Raw genomic sequence first — 19,930 nt, 5'->3', positions numbered from 1 at the left:
AGTGCATAAAGGCGTCATATACGTTTTATATGTATGATGATTAGAAACAAAAGCACCCTCAGCTGGTTTTCATAGTGTTAGTGCAATGAATTGATTCTCTCAAAAGCAAATTTAAGTCACCATTTGGGCACTCAATGACACTTGGAATCCCCATGTGTTCCTTGGCTCATTGGTGCCATGGCCAGTCACTAAACAGAGGAACACTGAGAAAGGACAAACGAGAGATGAGAAATCCTCAATTTTATTGAAGATGAACGACGAAGTCCGGATACAAGCCTGATTCAGGCACAAACACAAAACTAGAGTGCCCCCAATCTACCTGCTGGTGACGACTTGACTTGTTATGTCAAATGTCAAGTCTGGCACTGGTGACCACAGCCGCCCGCGGACCTGCCGAACTAGGGCTTCTCACGATCCCACAGAACAAAACAAATCGTCCGGGCCCCCAGCCTCCTTGATGGCCAGTGATATGCACTCCGAATCCTTCAAGTCTTGGTTCTCCCCCGGCAATACCCAGAGGTCCAAGTCAGCCAACCCTGCAGAGTTTGGGTACTGCCACACCCAGTCGTGCAACTCGAGACAGTCAGACGCGTGATCCCTTATGGCTTTGCCTTGATCTCCCATAGCCCAGTCACCACGTATGTCGGTGATGTTGAACAAGTGGTACATAGGATCAGGGCTACATTTCATCATGACTCGGGTTAGCAAATGTAGTTGATGGCTTTTTTTGATGGACTTGAGGGGCTTGGGGAATTTACTTACTATTGCCTACAGTTTGCGGAAGTGTCTGGTGGTGCCGTAGTCGGTGTTGAAGCTGAGGATGAGCTGGTCGAGGATGAGCTGGCTGTTGACTGAGAGGTACTAGAAGTAGACGGTTCTGACGATGTGGAAGGGTCCAATGTGAGTGTCCAAGACACAGTAGACAAGGACTTTGATGTTGTTGTAGAGCTGGATGGGCTCGAGCTGGAGATGCTGGAGCTGGAGAGGGTAGTGCCTGAGCCTGGCATGGTAGAGGTCACGAACGTCGAAGAGTCCCAGGAAGTCTGCGTGGCATGATCAGAGGTGGAGATGATACTGCCCGTCGCAGTTGAGAAGCCGGTCCAATCACTAGGCATGTAGGTCGGGTTGCCGGTGTAGAAGATGCTCCCGGTCGTCTCGCCGTCTGCGCCACCGCTGCCAGGAATAGGACACGAATCCGCATCGCGCTTGAGGTTCGGGAAGCCCTCAACATTCTTACACTTCTGGTGGCCGTATGCCATGTTGTATGCAACGTTGACTCTGGCAGGCACCTCATATGGAAACTCATCCTTTCCATCCCGCTCTTTGATCTCTGTCAGGGCCTGGGCTATCAGCTTGTCTCGGGGTAGGCGTTGGTAGGCATAGGTGTCGGCGAGCATGGTCTTCATGCGTCTGCCGACAGACACATCACCGCCCACAGCAAAAGGATTCTGTCCCTCGGGCCATGGATAAGAGAGCATATAAGCAGCAAGGCCAGCCTGGACAGTGCAGCATAGTTAGCAACCTGTTTGGATACACAAGCTCCTACATGGAACAAGAGGAAGGGTAGTGTAGCAGGTGCAGGGATGGTAATTACAGGGTGAGGGCAGTGGTGGAAACTTACTACTTGTGGTGCTGCGTGGCTCGTGCCAGTCCGATACTCCATTGGAGCATCCGTTGGAGCATCACTACTCATTCGAGCGCAGGTGTAGACATCCACTCCTTGGGCCCAAATGGAGATTGATGGATCGTCCGGATTGGACCCGGGTCCACGAGTGCCCGGTGGGGTGGTGAACTCCGCCATTGAACCGTCGTGATAGGTAGCCCCGACATTCATGTAAGGGCTATCGTCTGTGACCAGGTTCACTGGTGTGCGCTCTGATAGGTAATAATCAGGCTTGCCTGTGTCCAGGTTGTACCCCCGATTCCCAGCTGCGATGATCACCACCGCGTCCGCTGTTTCCATGTTTTCGAAAAAAGTCTCGAAGACCCCAAAGAAATACTCGAACTCTTCCAGTTTCCATTCTAGGCCCGGGGTTGTCAGTCTATGAGTGAAGGGTAAGGCTCTTATAGGAAGATCACATACCAGCGCTGATAGAGATCACAGCTCGACCCCAGGGAATGTCGTTTGAGAACACAACCTCTGTGATTTTGTCGATGGCTTTAGTTATCCCAGCATTAGTCGTGTCGACTCCTTCAACCCTCCCAGTCTTGGTGTTCCTCAAATAACCCATGTATTTGATCAGGTACAAATTGGCACGGGAGGCCACCCCGACGTCTTCAAGACCACCAGCCATACAAGCAACTGAAAATAGAACGTATCAGCATCCTATCACAACAAAAACATCCTTCCCAAGTATGATTCAAGTCTACCCCATGGGTATTTATGAGATTTGCTAGAAGGGAACTGGAAGGCTGCAAGTTATGACTGACCTGATGTCCCGTGACCCCGACCTCTTAAATCTGGGTTGTCATCATCAATGATGTCAGGTGCAGGTTCCCATCCCTCTTCGATGTGTGCTGGACTCAGTTTGGGAACGCTGAATTCGTTGGGAACTATGTATGTTTCAACTTTCCTGTAGTCAGTAGCGGCCAGAAACTATCACTAAAAGTCAGCACTGCTCACTGAGTAGAGTAATGTGGCAGTGGCTACTGCACTGATACTTACTGGGTGGTTCGTGTCAAATCCGGTGTCGAGGATAAAAATCCATGAGCCTTCACCCCTATGCATAGGTGTAGTAATCGAAGGATCCGGGTTCTTGTCCCTTTTGCTGTGAGAGCAACTTGAATTGGTTCTTTAATGGCTTGGTGATCCGCAGCGAGCCGGTAGGCTCTGGCCAGTTGTCTGGTGCAAAGTCCTGGGCCAAGTTCTCTGACTTTGCTGGACCACTCTTGTTTCTGGAAGAATTTCCTGAAGTAAATTGTCCAATATCTCGTGATCTCAGGTCGAATTCCGTCTGGAAACTAGACGCTGTGGATTTAGAACCAGATCCCGGGCCGCGCCAGACAAATCGCAGTGTCTTATCCACAAAAGGCATAGTTCCGGGCAGCAAGGCTTGCATGATGTTGAGGTCCACAACATAAGCCTTCGTGGCATGGCCGTCATAAATCGCCTCCCAGCCTGGGTTTTCCAAGATGCGCTCCATAGCGCGGATAGATGCCACACTGGCGTCAGGCTTTGTGAGTATTTCGTAACGTGGGAGCCAGTCGTCTTCATCATCCTCATCAGGTTTCTCTTCTGGGTTCTCAAGGCTCCTAGTATCCCACTTGGTGGTGCAAAGGCGCCATGCTTGTGTCCAACCTTGAATGATGTGCCCTGAGCTTGTGATATAGGCGGCATACTGATCGTGGAGATCCTTCATCAGATTAGTGAAAACAAGCTTGACGACGAGGATTATCAGGTTCTGGTTGATGATGTCGTTCATGGAGTTGAGGGCGTTGAGGCCTGCGTGAAGGCTTGAGTGCTTCTCCATGGCACGCCAGACGCGGCTGCCATCATCATCGACGTAGCACATAAGCTCCTGAAATGCTTCGTCGTTTTCGTCGATCCACACATGGACTGGCGACGTGACCTTCTTGTTTAGGCCAAACAGGGTTGTCAAAATGGTCTTGATCATCTCGATCTTTCCCTCGATCACGCTCCATTCCTCCTGTGCCACTGCATAAGAGATCAGTAAAACATGACACGAGAAAACCCAGATTCTGAAGTACAAAATTTCAACTTACTTCCAAAATAATAAGCAGCTGTCTGCTGGAAAGCCTGCTGGGCGGCACAGCCCACCATGGCCAGCCCCTGTTCTGCAGTTGAGCCTGCAGCATCAGCAGCATTACGAAGCCCAGCAAGTTTGTCTGCAATCTTCGTGATGTTTGAGCAGGCCTCATTATCCGAGCATGGTCCCCGTGACCGCAGCCTCGACGACTTCACGTTGTCACATGTAACAGTGTCGCTTCCTGGGTCGATCTCCCACTCAAAGCGTCTCCTGAAGCAAAACGACAGACCACCGCACATGGTCGTGCTTTGACAGTCTCCAGACTGTATCTCTGTAGGGAAAGGGAAGAAATCACCAGATTCGCAGGTAATTCCAAGGCAAGTGAGGGTAAAGGTGTGCAGCTCCCGGTGATCCTCATCTCCAGTTGTGAACCAAAGGACCTGTTCCGGGTCAGAGCACAAGGGTAAAAAGTACTCTGCTTCCCCCTCGCCAACCTTAAATTTATAATGTGGAACTACCACGAGCGCTGTGATATTGGCCGTTGGAGTTGGCGTGAATGGAACGGAGCTGAAAGTTGAGGTCGTGCTCAGTGAGGCCGAGAAAGTGGAAGTAAGTGATGGATCAGACTCGGAACTCGATTCATCAGCCGGCCGGCTAGGAGTGGGATCGACCGTTGGAGGCAGCGGAAGATCCGTTGCGTTATCTGTGGTCGTAGTCATACCCGGGGGTGGGGACGTTTCTGTCATGCTGAAGCTTGGGACCAGAGAAGTTGAAGGACTACTCGTGCTTGAAACTGTAGTCGAGCCAACACTTGTAGATGACGGCAGAGTTGACAGACTCGGAGTAGAGACAGTATCTGATGAGCTGGACTGGGTAAGGCTGACTGACGGCGAGGAAGACACAGTGACCGAGGAGCCAGAAGTTGTGGTGCTTGTGGCTGGGGGGCTGCTTGTGGGCAAAGGAAATGAAGTCGATACCGAGGTACTGCTCGAAGCAGACAGAGAAGCCGAAGTAGACAAAGTCGCTTCCGTGGATGACCAAGTACTCGAAGCTTGGCTTGAAGTGGTTCCCGAAAGGTCAGAGCTTGAGCTCTGTCCAGGCGGGACGGCAGCGGTGGATGATGATCCTGAGGTCGGGCTTGGGGAAGTTTGAGAGCTGCTGCTGAAACTGCTTGCCGTGCTCGAGGTTATTGAGCTTCCAGATTGGGTGGGTGTCTGGCTTGATACCGTTGTCGACACGCTGGAGCTTGAGTCTTGCCCAGGCGGAACGACGATAGTCGTGGACGAAGAATCAGACGTGGATGTCTGGCTTGACAGCGTTGTAGACAGGCTGGAGCTTGAGTCTTGCCCAGGCGGAACGACGATAGTTGTGGACGAAGAATCAGACGTAGATGTCTGGCTTGACAGCGTTGTAGACAGGCTGGAGCTTGAGTCGTGTCCTGGTGGAACGATGATAGTTGTGGACGAAGACTCAGATGCGGATGTCTGGTTTGAAACACTACCGGTTGTCGACGCGCTGGAGCTTGAGCCTTGCCCAGGTGGGATGACTATGGGCATGGATGAAGTCTCCGTGGGTGTCACCGTGGAAGGCAGAGAGCTGTTGCTGGATCCGCTTGTGGTGGTGAAGCCCGTTGAGTTCCCAAATTGTGTAGAAGCGGGCGCAGAGGGTGTCGGTATGCTATGTGGGGGGATTTCAACCGAGTAGCTAGTGATGGAAGGGGAATCAATGTCTGAGGTTGAAGTAGTAGAGCTGCTCTGGGTTGGTGCTGTGTAGCTACTCGGGAGGATGGTCGTAACATAGCTTGAGAGACCAGGGGTGGTGTAGCTACCCGGGAGGCTGGCAGTAGTGTAGCTACTCAGGCTGGCTGTAGTGTAGCTACTCAGGCTGGCTGTAGTGTAGCTACTCAGACTGGCTGTAGTGTAGCTACTCAGACTGGCTGTAGTGTGGCTACTCAGGCTGGCCATCGTATTGCTTGAGGTACCGGGTGTATCATAAGTACTCATGGAGGTCGCTGGCGGAGATGTGGAGCCCAGAGAAGGAGTATAGCTTGGGAAACTAACGCCCGAAGTTGTGTAACTGCTGATGGGAGGGGTTGACTCAGCCGACGAGAAAGCAGTTGTCGTTGCCCCCGAGGTAGGAGACTCAGCCGACGAGAAAGCAGTTGTCGTTGCTCCTGAAGTAAGAGTCGAGCTACTGGTGCTCGACTCATCGTACGTGCTGGGGCTGTATGGAGGAGTGGTGTTGTATGGTGGGGGGGATTCTGTAGTGGAGGACTGAATGCCCGAGATGATGCTTGACTCAGTGAATGAAGTAAGGGAGACCTCAGGACCGGAACTCGATGTCGCATACGTCGAGGTGCTCTGGTCTGATGAAGTCGAGGTCAAAGTGTAAGAGTTGATGCTACTGGTCATCCCTGTCTCGGAAGCTCTCGACCAAAAGACGGTCTCGAAGAGCGTGGAGGTTGAGTCCCCGCACCGAACAACGGTTTCAACACGCCAGGCCGTAACGGTGCGAATCAATTCTGCCCCAACTGGTGATGGGGAGGGTGGAGAGGCGGTCACGGACTCCAGTTTGGCTGCAAGCTCTTTGCCGCTGTGCGTTATAGTGGCCACAGTGGACGTCTCGATGATAGTGCTTGGAGGAAGAGTCAAAGTGACAGTCGCTGGAAGAAGGGTCACGGTGGTGGAATCGGTGATGGCAAAGGTATAGCAGCTGGTGTCATGCTCTGAGGCATCAGGGAGGGATTAGCAGGGAATCGGGACAGATGGGAACATGTTCACTTACCAGTGCTCGCAATACCAATGCCAATGGCAGGGCCCAAGGCCAGGAGAAACCACAAGAGTAGCAGCATCGTGCTGGTGGGTTTTGGGGTTCGCTGTTTGGTCAGTCGAGGTACGCCGATGCGAAGATGCCGATGCGAAAAGAAGTTGAGGGGGGAATAAAATGACTGCGCCCTGCAAGTTTGATGCAGAAGAACAGTTGGAGGGGGAAAGGAGTGCAATGCAACTCGACTGCGGTGATCAGCTGCAAAGATGGAAAGGTTGTGGTAGAGGGCAAGTTGAGTGGGATTGATGGAATTGAGCAAGGTTGGATGATGGTGGGAGGAAAGCCAACCCAACAGGGGCATTGAATTGGGCCTTGGGGCAGGCACATCAAAGTGGCATGCCAAACGAGTGTCGTTGTCACTATCGACATTTATGGCTTACCTTGACTGCAGACTCTCAAAGTCACTTTGCAGAGACTGTGAGTTGTTCTGGGAAGAGTACCTTGCAAGATGCAGTATGGACGCCTTCGACAGCCTGAGAGAGGACCTAATAGGGTTGGTAGGACAGTCAAGAGAAAGAGCAGCTTGCTGCCCGAGACAAGGCTGGACAGAGTTCAGAGGTCAGGTGCTGCTTTCAGTGAATGGGTTGCAGGCATAAGGAGTAACCTGGCATACATGGCAATCTCCCCATGGAAAGCGAGATGTGGGATGATGTTGGTACAAACGAGTCCGAGCAGGGTAAGCTGGTAAAATGGATAGAAAGGGCCATTTGCAATGTGTCCCATCAGTCTGATGAATTCAGTAAGGTCTGCCCCTCCCTTTAACAGTCATAGCATTCAACACATATGAATCTTCAAGACACGAAGAGCACCCCGCTCCCCCTCAACCTGTCATATTTGGCTGAGAACAAGACGAACACCAATTTGTGGACCATGCAGTTTTGACCATGACTTGGCATTGCTTCAAAATCAAGGGAACGGAATGAGGCCCTTAAGTAGACCATGACTGCTGTTCCAAGGCCATTCTCAGATACCAATTTAGCAGTCTCACAGCCATGTTTCCTTTAACAACCTTGGAATATGAGGAAACATTATTATGGAGCCTTGTGTCTTCTGTTCTGACCTCTTTTCCTTCTCAATCCCAAAGAAGATGTCCAAAGTGATGATCTTACACTACCAGAGGCCTTCCAAAGACAAGCCATTCAATACCTGGAAGGTTTTACTGTAGGAGGTCCAGCACATGTGTCGAGGGCTGCCCAGGCCATGTGCTGCACAAATGCCGTGGCCAAGTAGCAGACACCGCAGCAAGGCTTGTTTGTTGTTGAAGCCAGGCCCCTGAAGTCCTTGATGGTCGCTATTGGGTGGTCAACAGCTTTTGATACTTGTGATTCAATGCCTGTGAATGACAGGGAAAATTATAAACACGAAAAATACTCAAATGAAGATTATGTCTAGTTATCTACCAAGAAGCCTTCCTTACGGTGTCTATACCGAGTCTAGGGGTGCTCTTGGGATCATGGGCAGCAGCTCTGAGGAACTACAGTCTCAAAAAAGACATTCATTGCCCATGCCAGAATGTGATGGCATTTTTGGCTGTAGGTTTGCCTAAACCAGAGTCATCATCAGTGAGCATCCATGCCTGTTGGTCGGCCACAATGGTCTGGGGTTTTATGTAATCCAGTCTCTGGATGGGATTGGGCCCGGGCAAACTGGAGTATGGGGTATGGAGCACTAGTGTGCTGCTGGAGACGCCTAGGCTATTGATTTGCTGCGGTCTTGTGGTGACACAAGAGGTGGGAGAAGCGCGCTAAGGGGGAGACGATTGGCTGAGCAGGCGCCAGCTGTGATGAGAGCTTGATCATCCTCAGCTGGGTGATACCTGGTTTCAGGATTGCGGCGTAGCATTTGTCTGGCCTAAGGTCGTCTCTGGTTGGCCGTGGCAGAGGAGGTAGGCTGACAGGCAGGGCGTACTGCAGTCTCTGCATCGGAGAACGCGTGGATCTGAGTGGTGCCAATACATGAGGGCGAGAGCGTACGAGGTCAAGAGGTCTGCTGACTACCAAGCAAGTGTGCTATTTAGAGAATGGGCTCGGCACATGTTTGCAGGCCGTGTGTGGAGGCAGAACCATGTGTGGGGAAAACAGAAAGACGAAGGATAGTATGTCTTGACGATGAGGATGGCTGGGTGGGACTCCGTAATGTGATACGGAGTATACAATTCCTTACCTAGAGGCAGGTCACCGAGGGGGGCAGGGCTGCAGGGGGGGCCTGAGCAACCTAGAACCGAACTTGGCAAGGGCGCAACGGCCCACCAGCCCGTACCTGCCATGCTGCCATGCTGCCCATGGCTCTCCCCCCACCCCTGGTCGTCCCCAGCTGCTGATCCCTCTCTCTTCCTCCCTCTTTCTCCTGCCAGTCTGCGCTTCCCCGAGCGAGAGCCATGGGCCACTGTAGTGTAGTTGGCACGCCAAACCAGCCCGTTGGTTCCTAGTCTAGTTCCTCCTCCCGTCTCCTCTCCCAACTCCGATTCCGATCAGCTGGGTCGCCCGACCTTTTGGAACTGGAACCTTGAATCCGTCAGCCGTCTGTCACATCGTCTCGACTCGTCTGGTCCCCGTCTGACCTGATGATTCTCCCACCAGCAACATTCTCACCGTCGACACATTCAGCTTCGCAATAAGCCGAGTCCACGCCCAACTTCCACGTTCATGTCGACGCACACGCCCCGACCCCCGAACCATCAATGAAGCCGTCTCGCCTGTCCGGTCCTTTTCCACAATGCTGGGGATGTGCACCCTGCGACGGCATGACCTTCTCGTAGCGGGTCTCGTTTTAATTTCCTCATCTGCTGCGAAAACCACCGATGGCATTACCTTCCTCTACCCCGTCGGTGGCGAATCCTTTTACAACCTCGATACCGTCAAGGTCACATACGAGTCCACTCTTCTCGCCCCTGTTCTCTACACCTTCTGCAGCATCAACGGCGTCACCACGCAGAGTACGTCCGCGAGCCCTCGGCTCCTCTCCCCGCGGCCCCCGTCACAACAACTGACTTTGCTCTAGTGCAGGTGCAAGACGCCGAACCCGACAACGCATCCACGCTCGTCCATCTGAACGTAACTACCAACGTCCCCTGCTGGTTCGACCTGAGGGCAGGCCAGTCTGCACGCGAAGGGGCCACCACTGAGAAGTGGACTGCCCTAGCGAGATCACGACAGGAGACCACCTGGAGCGGCACCGCCCTTCCCACATCGACGCCCACGACATCCGGCAAGCCGTACCCTCTCGGCCCCCCTCCCGATCCATCCGGCCTGACCTCGGGCGCCAAGGTCGGCGTTGCCATCGCCGTCGCGCTTGGCACCATCGCAATCTTCACGATGGGCTTGTGGTTATGGTGGCGGAGGCGGCAGAAGCGGAAGGTCGCCAAGGATATGGTCAATTTTGTCGACGGTGATATTGTCAATCTGGTCGATGGAGGACGATTCGAAAAGCGAACCGTGCCCCCCGATGCCTACTACGACCCCTATCTCGCCGCCTCCAGCCAGTCGACTATTTCTCACTCCACCCACACGCCTAATTCCGCCTATCACCCATCTCCTGTTCACGAGCACCAACAGCCCGTGCAACAACAATACTATGCTGAGGCATCAGCGTCACACGAGCGGACATCCGCACCGATATTACCCCAAGAAACCATCCCTCCCGCACCGGCTGTGACGCACGAGAACGCTGCTTGGCCGAACGCGGCGCGTCATCCTTGGTCGCCCCCTGACTATGACGCCCATTCACCAGCGTCCGAGTGGAGTGTTCAGGGCGAGTCCGAATTCTACGCAGTCCCGCAAAGAGGCCATCCAGTGGGGAGAGATTACAAATCCGCACAGCCGGTCGAAGCTTTACCTGCCATCCTGCCCGAATCGAAGCCACAGGCCGAACTACCCGACAATCAAGGCTACCGTGCTCGCGGGGATGAGCAAGAACTACCAGCCCCTCACCAAGCACCACCATCGAGAAATGCTCCTCCCAACGGCTTAGAAATCGAAGAACAAAAGTTCCTCTTGGCGGACATGTTGGAGTTGAGGGAGGCCAAGTCAAAGGCAGCTGAGCGCCGGTCAGCAGGATGAAGTGAAAGCGGAAGACTGGCTTTTTTTTAACAACTGAAGGGATCAGATTGATCACTGGCTCGAGAGCCAAAGAACCCACCTTGGTTGGCTACGTGGCAGGGACTGGAATGTCCAGCATGAACGCGGCCAGCCAAGGAAGGAGATAGGCACGACCAGGATACAGGAGTGACCTACCAATCCAGCACGGACAACCTCTGGGATGCAAGATATATCTGCACCAGCACGCTTTTGCCTTGCAGTGCGTGGTTCTAGGGGTAGGAAGCCGCGAGGGAGGGCGGGCTAGCAAGGCGTCAGACCGCTGCGCTGGCCCACGGGTATCCAAGAGAAGGGCCGTCTGATATCGGCGAGAGTAGGAGACGACAGCCCGTCGAATGAAGGCGAGGCTTCTAGAAAGTCATTTATTGACGCTGGATCTCGGAGGGTATAATATGTCCGCAACGGCGGCCAAACTAAAGACAAATGAAAGATAATTTGCACAAGCCACACATGATCGGGTGCTTTTCAGGCATCAAACCACGCCCCTCAGCATCGGATGAACCTCGACGTCTCCAACGCCCAGCTGGCCGCGGACATTCCGAGAAGAGCGCAGCGGGCTCGTTACAGCTCATCGGTGCCAGATATGCGCCCCTGTCTCTTCTTCACCATCTTGGACATCCACAAGGCCAGGTGCCACCACTTCTTAGGCGCCGAACCCGGATCCATCAACGACTTCTCCAAGTCCGGAAACCGCCTCGACATGTTCTCCTGGATCTTGGGGATGAGCGCGTCGTAGTGGTCCGCGGTGGTGCCATAGAGCTGGCTGTGCCGGCGGTTCAGTATGTTGACGAGGCTCGCGAAGCCCTCGATGCCCTCGAAGTCAGAGTCGCCGATCCGGTCGAGCCAGCCAAAGTCCGTCATGGAGCTCGGCACCGTGCGCTTGAGGACGGCCGCCGTGTGGAAGAGGAAGTAGGGCGACTCGATCTCGGGCGGCAGGCCCTGCGGCTGGTGGACCCCGCCGGCGGGCGCCGAGGGGGCCGAGATGCACTTCTGGTTCTGCAGGTACATGATGTCGTCCAGGATGTCGTCGTCCATGGCCCGCTTCAGGAGCACCACGGCCCGCAGCCGCCGCCCTTCCCGGCCCGGGTCCGTCCCCGCGAACAGGCTCTCGTCCGGCTGCGAGATGAAGTCGGACAGGCCCCAGTACTTGAAGGCGCTCCTCACCGTGTCGAACCACACGAACCCGACTTTTGCATACGTCAGGACCGGCAGGTCTGGGATCGGCGGCGTCGGTGCCGTGGCCGGGGGTGCAGCGGCAGCCAGGGAGTGATGGCGGACGAGCGCCACCTGGGTGGCGAGCCTGGTCTCGAGGTCGCGGCTGCGCCGCTCAGCCCTGTCGCGCTGCCGCCGCGTGACCTCAAGGTCGCCCTCCAGCTCGACGAGCTGCGCCTCCATGGCCTGCCGCTCCTGGTCGTGCTGTTCGTGGTGCGCCGCCAGCTGGTCCGAGAGGATGTCCAGCTCCTCCTCGGCCAGAGACGCCGCCGTCAGGTCCGACTCAGCGATGCTCGCCCTCCGCCGCACGAACGAGCGGGCGCTGGCCGTCACCACAGATGAGCTCGCGGAGTGATACGTGTTCCGCTCCGGGCCCCCGCCGCCTTGGTCTTCGCCATGCCCGCTGTACAGCGAGCCCGGAGTATCATAGCCCGTGACGATGTGTCTCCCCACCTCACTTCCCCTGTGGCTAGACGGCGGAGGCGCCCCCGAGCGCAGCGAGGCCGCATACCCGCCTCTCTCCTCGTGGTTGCCGACCTCGCGCTCGCTGGCCGCCGCCGCCGCCACCTCCTGCTCCAGCTCCGCGACGCGGCCCAGCAGGCTCCACTTCTCCTCCTTGAGCGTGGCGGCCTCGGCGCGCAGCTTGTCCGCCGCCCGCGCGTGCTCGTCGTCCCTGGCGCGGAGCTGGCCGCGGAGGTCGTCGATGGTTGTGACCTGCGCCATCTTGGCGGCCCGCAGGTCGTCGTTCTCGGCCTTGAGCGTCTGGATCTGTTTCTGGAGCTTGCGCAGCTGTGGGAGAACCGGCGCCGTCGGGGCGTGCGCGGCTGTTGTTGGTAGCCTGCTGCTGCCGCTGCTGCCGCTGCTGCCGCCGCCAGCAGAGGTCAAGGCCGAAAGGTACACGTGGGCTGGCCCGAGATCTGGGTGTTTTGCCCTTGCGGGCATGGAGTTCTCCTTATTCGTCTGGGCTATCCTTGAGTTGCGAAATGATGCATTACCCCCGTCTTTGACCGCAGCGAGAGGCGTCCTGCTCGGCTGGCCTTGGATGCTATCCTGACTCTGCCTGTTCTGACCGCTGCCCACAGTCCGGTTGGCGCTTGTGTCCTTGGAGATGCCAACGATGGTCCCCGCGCCGGATGACGAGGTGATCAAGGAGCTGTATGTGGCGCGGGAGAGGGTGCTGGTGCTCGAGCAGTGCCGCAGGTCGCGGCTTACCTTCCGATCCAACTCGAGCGTTCGTCTGCCGCCGCCGCTTGACCCAGCCCTTTCGCCATCTCGGGACCTGCCGCCCGTGGACCTGGGGCTCGACCCCAAGGCTTGCGACGAGCTCGTTTTCCTGAGTTGCGATCCCCTGCCTACTGGTGATGAGAGCGGCAGTGGCTTGTTCCTGGGAGTCACTGGAGACTCCGACATTTTGGCTTGACTACCTTAGGTAAGGGATGGCTGAAACGGTTCCTGGATGGTTCAGTGATGGTGATGATCGATGCCCGCAACTGCCGTGAGAGCCGTGAGGACCTCAGGAGGAAGATGAGAGGCTGTCTTGATGTCCCCGTTGTTTACTTGTTTACCCATTTTCCCTTGGTGTTGAAGGTCAGCAAAACATAATCTGCCTGGCGGCGCCACAAGAGGGCGCCACCGGATCACGACGGGGCTGATGTGCTAGAGCACCCAGGACCGGAAGACACTGGAATGGAAATGTGGGATTGTCGGAAGGTGTACTGGAGCTGAAGCTCCTGGCAGCTCATCAAATCCCATTTCTGAGAGTTGGAAACCCCATCTAATCGCCTGTTGCTTCAATTACAACTGTCTCAACGCAAGGTTGTCAAAGCGGAAATTACGTTATGGCGAAGGGTGACACAAAATGGGGGGCCAACCCACCCACTCACCCACGCCGTTACCAGCGCAACCCAGAGTATCCAAGGATGTTGGGAATTTCTATGAAATCATTTGCAAATAAACGGCGATTGTTCTCATCGTTTTTTGTTGGTTTTTTCTGTGCCAATTATTCTCTGTCACGGAAGTCGTGCGTTGCCGGTCAAGAGCAGATGCTTCCTGAAGACCTGCAACTTTCGTGGCAAGGCGGCTGGTTGAATTTAGACCAGAGGATCTCCGAGCAACGCAATATTGTCTCACTCCATGTACTACAGTCAAGTGTCCACACGGGGGCCCAATTATGAATACAATTTCTTGGAAACCAAGCAGGTTGAGAACGGCTTCAGGTGATGTATTTCAGAATAACCGAGTAGTCTGTATGTGCAGGTGTAGATGTAGATATAGATATGTGCAGAGAAAGAAGACAATGACAGCCACGGCCCCACCAACAAGACCACCTCGCCCCATGCGTAAAATTCTACCGCCTTCCGTCTACAGACACTGGGAGTAATACTCGTTCGACTTGGTGCAAGTGCTTCCCGAGGCACAGACGGTGCAGCCGGTCCAGTTGGTGCCTCCGCACTGGGCCCACTTCGCAGCGGAGCAGCCACCAGGCGCCGTGGCCGTCGCGGACGCGGATGAAGTCGTGCTGGTGGCCGGCGCCTTGGAGGTGGTCGAAGCGGCCGAGGTCGTAGCGGTGCTGGACGGAGCGGCCGAGGATGAGGAGGAGGAGCCACCTCCCGATGAGCCTGTGGGTTGATTCTCAGCTTCAAGTTCCCGGGACAGATAACTTGATTACGGCGGGTCACTCACCTCCGGATCCGATCGTGGTCGTCAGGCTGCCGGACTCGACGTACACGCCGGAGAAGTAAAAGTCCTCGTTGCTGTCCGAGTACCCGCTCCTGGGGAGCTCGAGGACGCCCAGGTGCCAGTCGGCGCCGTTGCTGCTCGTGCTGGCGCTGACGGGGGACACGGTCAGCTTCAGGGGGTCGGAGCCGGTCGAGTGCCAGAAGCCGACCGTGTTGGCGCTGAAGTCGATCTCGTAGGCCACTAGATAGATACACGTCAGAAAACCTCTCCTCCACTCCACATACCGAGGACCCCTCGACATTGACTGACCATTGTGCCAGACGCCAGCGGTAAAGTTTGTGGACCACTTGCTCACGCCGCCGACCATCCACTGGAGGTTTGGGTTGCTCGTGGCGGCCTCGCCTGAGATCCAGCCCGACTTCATCTCGGTGAAGTGGCTCTCGAAGAAGTTGATCTGGTGCTCGCGGTAGACGGACGGGTAGTTGGTGCCGCTGGTCATCATGGAGAAGTGGTACCAGACCTTGCCCTGGTTGATGCCCGCCGTCGTCTGCGGGATGAGCTCCGTGCGGCGCATGTTCTGGCCGTTCCAGTACGCCGTGTTGGTCAGCGTGATCTTGGCCCCCTGCTTGGACGCCGCGTCGGCCGGGTTCTTGTACGACGGCGACAGGTTGACGTATTCCGTGACGGGGCCCGAGCCGTGGATGTAGTACTGGTACGGCCCGGCCTGGTTCGACCAGGACCAGTTGTTCAGGTCTGTGGCCGACGAGAGGTCGTTGAAGCGCCCATCCCAGATGACGGTGCCCGCGCTGGCGCTGGCCAGCAAGGCTGCGACGGCGGCGAGGCTGAAGGTCCTCATTGTGGTGATCGGCAGGGGAGCAGGGTGGGGGCTAATGGGGTCGCAGGGAGTACTAGTAGGTAGAGTCCAGTCGAGGTGAAGATCTCGGGCATTTCCAGCGTCCCTTGGACATCCTGGGTGCGGCGACCACTTATACCAGATTGATGACATATTGGCTTCCCAAGAATAGCCGGAAGACAAGTTAGCTTCCGTCCTCATGGCGAAGCTTAAATTGCTCCGGCGGCTCGCGGGTGACTTCTGTTGTGGTCATGGGTGCTTTCCCAGGGGTAAGGAGCCTCTCCCGGGTCTGGCCCAATGCGACGACGAGTAGACAAGGGCGTGATTTAAATGAAGCAGAACGCATGTGCGGCCCGCCAGGTCCAGGCTCTGCTGGAAAATTGCGGTAGTACGTCGTGGCCCGTTGTGCCATCACGGAGGCGGTGCCGAGATTTCCTTTTCAGGTAAGCGTGATCCATTTATGGGGGACGACACACATTGCCACGGGCGTGGTCTCTTCTTTTGTCAGAACAGGTGAGACATGGATTTGATAGTGGGATTCTTCTGATTCTTTCAACCCATCAAATAACATGATTTAGGTAGCCTTTGAGAAACATGCCGCGTTGCTATCTTGGTGACACCGACGCCTTCCTGCCATTCATATAAGCACCGAGCTGGGCCAGTGTCAACGGTATGCGCAGAGACCAATTGCGAATACGATGATCTTCCACAGTCCTCCATAATTCTGCCCAGAACCGTAGAAAATAATAGTATAGCTTAGGCATACGATTGACGACCCCTGCTTCACTAGCTGGCGCTCAATGGTGGCCAAAACATTGTGAGTTGAGACTTGGACAAGATATGCACCATGTCGCCGATTTTGCTCGCCTGTCAGAAGGAAAGACTGTTTCGTGCGCCACTCGAAATCTTCCTTGACCAGGGATGTTTTGTCATTGGGGCCAGGGATGTCGGCCTGGAAGAACCAAAGGTGCTTGTCGTCAGGGCTTTGCCATGCTTTGACGTCTGTGACCTGGGGCGCAGTTACTAATTGGTGGTCGGAGACTTTGACGGCAATTTCATGATTGTGGACATGTGCCTTCAAGAACGGCTCAGTCCATGTTGCGTACCACCTGCCGCCCAGGCAAAGACTAAGTCCTCGGAACTTGGTGCGTAGGTGGGAACCTTCTCGGTAACCCACCAACATGGGTATGTTGCTACAGGTCTCCAAGATGTGTATGCGCTGATCATGCGGAGAGTGGATCATTCGCCTGCGCAGAATGAGTTGGTGCGGCAGACTAAGGTGTGGTCAGTTTTCAGACTCTGGAAGTGGTCCAGTCTAGCTGGTAATACGGTGGACCCGACATACCTCAAGGGGAGTAATGCTGTGCGAGCAGCCAACCGATCTAGCCTCTCAGATTCTTTTTGATCGCCCGACTGAGCCTCGGAAAGAGTGTGTTTGCGGAGTTTCTTCTTGCTCGGGGTGAACAGCCTCGACATCAAACAAGTCAAGGACATGCGCAGCGACGACCTCCACCCAGATTTAGACTTTGACTGCCTCAGATCCGCCTCAACGGGGGGATTTGGCGCACGGTCATGCAATTGTGATTCGAGTGTAGGGGCAGGATCAGGCGTCAGGACTGTGACCGTTCCCCGTGCAACAGCGTCGGATACTTGTTCTTCTTGTGCCGTATGCGGAGGTGACTTGGATTGGTCATCACTATCCGAACACGTCGAGCTGTTGCTGGTCGATAGGATACTCTGCTCCGACTTTGCAGGGCCGACTGATACATGGGGAGGAGACGATTCGTCCGAATACTGAAACTCGAACTTGGTACGATCTCGAGAACTGCTTGCGCCATCGTTGGATTTTGGGGCAGCAATTGATCTCTGGCGGCCGGTAGCTGCGGGCTTGGACATGCTACCTGCCCGAAGGGAAACGCTGTACGGTTGTGGCATTTGTAAGGATCAATAGGGCGATGTGTGTGATCTTGGAGGCGAGGGGATCAGCTCGACGACTGTTAGGCTGCTCGCGAGTCATTGGAGATACTGCTGTCTGATATTTGCAAGCGTACCTAGGTATGTAGGGCGCTGAATTGGAAGAGGTGCCGGGGAGGGATTGACCTGTCCCTCTCTACCAGGCGCATTAAAAATCGATAGTAAGTGCAGAAGGAACGACGAGCCGTGGGCAGTCCTTGCCGTTGGCGACGGTAAAAGGTGACTCCCGGCCACCTTCTTAACAAGGCCACAATGAAACGAAGAAGCAGGAATGCTGGAGGGGAGGGTGGAGTTAGTCCAGACGCCTGGTCATTTGAAGCACAACAAACTCGTCCTCGAGGCCTTCGCTTCTTTCCTGAACGACTCCTTGTCTTCCTCCTCCAGCTCCTTTAGTGCGGAGGCAAGTCTCTTCAGCCCTAGTTTGAAGATGAAGTCGTCCGTTCCGTAGTTCAAGCGGAAACTCCCCGGCACCTTGGCTGAGAAGGCGCTGCCCGGCTCCAGGAAGACGCCGCGGGCCATCAGGTACTCGAGCAGGCTGATCTCGCGCTCCTTGTCGTTGTCGCCATTGACATTTGACAGCCAACTAGAGAGGTCGACGAAAGCGAAGAAGGCGGCGTCGGGGGTGGTGTACCGGATCAGGTTTGCGTTTAGAAAGTCCTCGAGTTGCTTCCTCCTCTTGTTCAGGATCTTGTGGTACATGGGCAGGTACCTCCTTCGGACGTATTTGGGGTTTGACAAGACCGTCGTGGCCGCCATCCCACCAAAAGCCGAGATCCAGGTGAACATGCTGGGACAGGTTGATGTTAAGTCATGCGTGTGCTTTGGAAACAAAAGAAAAGGCTCGCTGGAAACAACGAGGCATGCTTACCTCACAGTCCGCATTGACTGGTACAGGCGCTCGTTATACGTAGCAAGGAAGCCTACACGACACCCGCCCATGCCAAAGTCCTTGCTCAACCCCCAAAGCACATGCACATTCCCGGCAGCATCGCGCAGGTCCAGGCTCAACACACTTGTGAAGTTGGCACCACCGCTGAGCGCATAGATCTCGTCCACGACAAAATGCATCGACTCGCGCTGGCAGAAGTCGACCATGTACCGCAGCAATTCGGGCGTGTAGCACCGGGCGTGCGGGTTGTCCGGGTTCGCGATAAGCAGGGCTGCAACTCGCCTCCCCAGACGGCGCTGCTCGACGGCGGCAGCCTCAAATCGGTTGATTAGTTCGGGCTGGGGCCTACCGGGACGGATATGCTGGTGGAAGCGCGCCTCGGTGATGTCGTCGCAGGGGACACCGACGAGGTGGATTCCGTTTCTCGTGGACACATCGTGGTGGAACATGCCGTAGCTCGGGGTCGGGAACAGCACGACCTCGCCCTCGTCGGCGATGTTGAAGAAGAGCGTGTCCAGCAGGGCGGTGACGCCATTTCCGGCGAGAATGTTGGACGAGGTGAGGAGGATCCTGGGGCTGAAGAAATGGTTCATAAACTCGGCGGCCGAGGCTGGGAGCGCGGGAGCGCACTGCGTGTCGGTGTACTTGAGATCTAGGAGGCGAGGTACAACTGATCAGCCCCTGGCCCACGGCTGGGTGGCCTTTGTGGCCTTTGTGGCCTTTGTGGCCTTTGTGGCCTTTGCCCAGCAGGAGTGTGAGGCCTTACAGTCGGCCTTGTCCTTCCCGTCGTCGTGTCTCGTCAGCCAGGTCTGCAGCTCGTCGATCATCAACTCGTTCTTGGCGGAGCCCAGGTCGACTATGCCGCTCGGGTTGTACTTCTTGTTGTAGGTGTTCTGGGCGAGCCTCCTGCTGAGGTCAATCATCTGGTCGGGGCGGACATTGTCCTGGCCACGCCGCGAGGGTGGTAGAGGAGGCATCGTGGATGATCCGCGGACGATACCAAGGCATATGCCTGGTCAGGAGAAGTGCTGCGAGCACATCACCGTGACCTAGGAGATGATCGTGGGTCCCAAGATTGCGAGGACGCATCGTCTGTCCGAGATGACCGGATGACTAAGCCCTGCTGGGCCCAAGATTTTTGTGGAGGTGGAGGAGATGTGGCAGGACCCAGGAGCAATACGATAACGCACGATGCGACGCTCCATGCCTGTCGCTGCGCAACTTTTCTCGTATCGGCATGCAGAAGGATCCGGGTTGCCAGCCACCTCAGCAGCACGCGCTCTCCCTACTGGACAAACACTCAGCAAGCTAGCAAGCCAGCAAAGCTTGACGACGCCCAACAAGTCCTACCGAATGTCGATGAGGTCCTACTGAAAATCAGCCTGCCTGCGAAACCCACAGACCCAATGCCGACGGTTTGTTGATCTTCAGTCATGCTTGGCAATAAAAGGGAAAAAAAATAAAGCCACACGGGCCCATTCAATCGGTAAGCCAAATATAGAACGATCAACACCGAGTGACGAAGTTGCAGTGGACCTGCACCACAGAAATGACGCGGCAGTTGGTTCGGCGAGCCGGGATGGGGTGCCGAGTCGCCGCACGGCGGACCCGACGACAGGACCGGCGCCGAGGCTGGCAGGCTGGCAGGCTGGCAAGGCATCCCGTTCGGCAGCCTGGGACGATGGAACGGCGACGG

At 55.6% G+C, this 19,930-nt stretch overlaps 5 protein-coding genes across 5 annotated transcripts; 1 reads left to right on the top strand and 4 right to left on the bottom strand.

Moving 5' to 3' along the window:
• Positions 1 to 408: 408 nt before the first annotated feature.
• KVR01_006067 (uncharacterized protein) lies at positions 409 to 6,558 on the bottom strand (the record flags this gene model as incomplete). The annotated part of the gene is made up of 10 exons (XM_044794189.1): positions 409 to 679; positions 763 to 1,496; positions 1,622 to 2,022; positions 2,084 to 2,302; positions 2,431 to 2,573; positions 2,782 to 3,655; positions 3,724 to 4,644; positions 4,685 to 4,763; positions 5,405 to 6,432; positions 6,498 to 6,558. 10 exons carry the CDS (start codon positions 6,556 to 6,558, stop codon positions 409 to 411), a joined length of 4,731 nt encoding a protein of 1,576 aa, XP_044644870.1.
• A 2,308-nt stretch (positions 6,559 to 8,866) lies between these two features.
• On the top strand, positions 8,867 to 14,032 carry KVR01_006385 (uncharacterized protein). The gene is made up of 2 exons (XM_044791347.1): positions 8,867 to 9,468; positions 9,534 to 14,032. Exons 1-2 carry the CDS (start codon positions 9,249 to 9,251, stop codon positions 10,589 to 10,591), a joined length of 1,278 nt encoding a protein of 425 aa, XP_044645188.1. The 5' UTR covers positions 8,867 to 9,248; the 3' UTR covers positions 10,592 to 14,032.
• On the bottom strand, positions 11,189 to 13,249 carry KVR01_005915 (uncharacterized protein; the record flags this gene model as incomplete). The annotated part of the gene is made up of 1 exon (XM_044790029.1): positions 11,189 to 13,249. The coding sequence occupies one exon, from the start codon at positions 13,247 to 13,249 to the stop codon at positions 11,189 to 11,191; it is 2,061 nt and encodes a 686-aa protein (XP_044644718.1).
• Positions 14,033 to 14,186: 154 nt separating the features above from the next.
• Positions 14,187 to 15,374, bottom strand: KVR01_006132 (uncharacterized protein; the record flags this gene model as incomplete). Its single annotated transcript, XM_044790841.1, has 3 exons — positions 14,187 to 14,457; positions 14,518 to 14,758; positions 14,828 to 15,374. 3 exons carry the CDS (start codon positions 15,372 to 15,374, stop codon positions 14,187 to 14,189), a joined length of 1,059 nt encoding a protein of 352 aa, XP_044644935.1.
• Positions 15,375 to 17,654: 2,280 nt separating this feature from the next.
• On the bottom strand, positions 17,655 to 19,211 carry KVR01_005788 (uncharacterized protein; the record flags this gene model as incomplete). The annotated part of the gene is made up of 3 exons (XM_044784159.1): positions 17,655 to 18,132; positions 18,214 to 18,886; positions 19,001 to 19,211. 3 exons carry the CDS (start codon positions 19,209 to 19,211, stop codon positions 17,655 to 17,657), a joined length of 1,362 nt encoding a protein of 453 aa, XP_044644591.1.
• Positions 19,212 to 19,930: the final 719 nt, after the last annotated feature.

Source organism: Diaporthe batatas, assembly GCF_019321695.1.
Source record: "Diaporthe batatas strain CRI 302-4 chromosome Unknown Contig00006, whole genome shotgun sequence".
In the NCBI taxonomy this organism is placed as follows: Eukaryota; Fungi; Ascomycota; class Sordariomycetes; order Diaporthales; family Diaporthaceae; genus Diaporthe; species Diaporthe batatas.
This window is presented reverse-complemented; position numbering and strand designations above follow the sequence as displayed.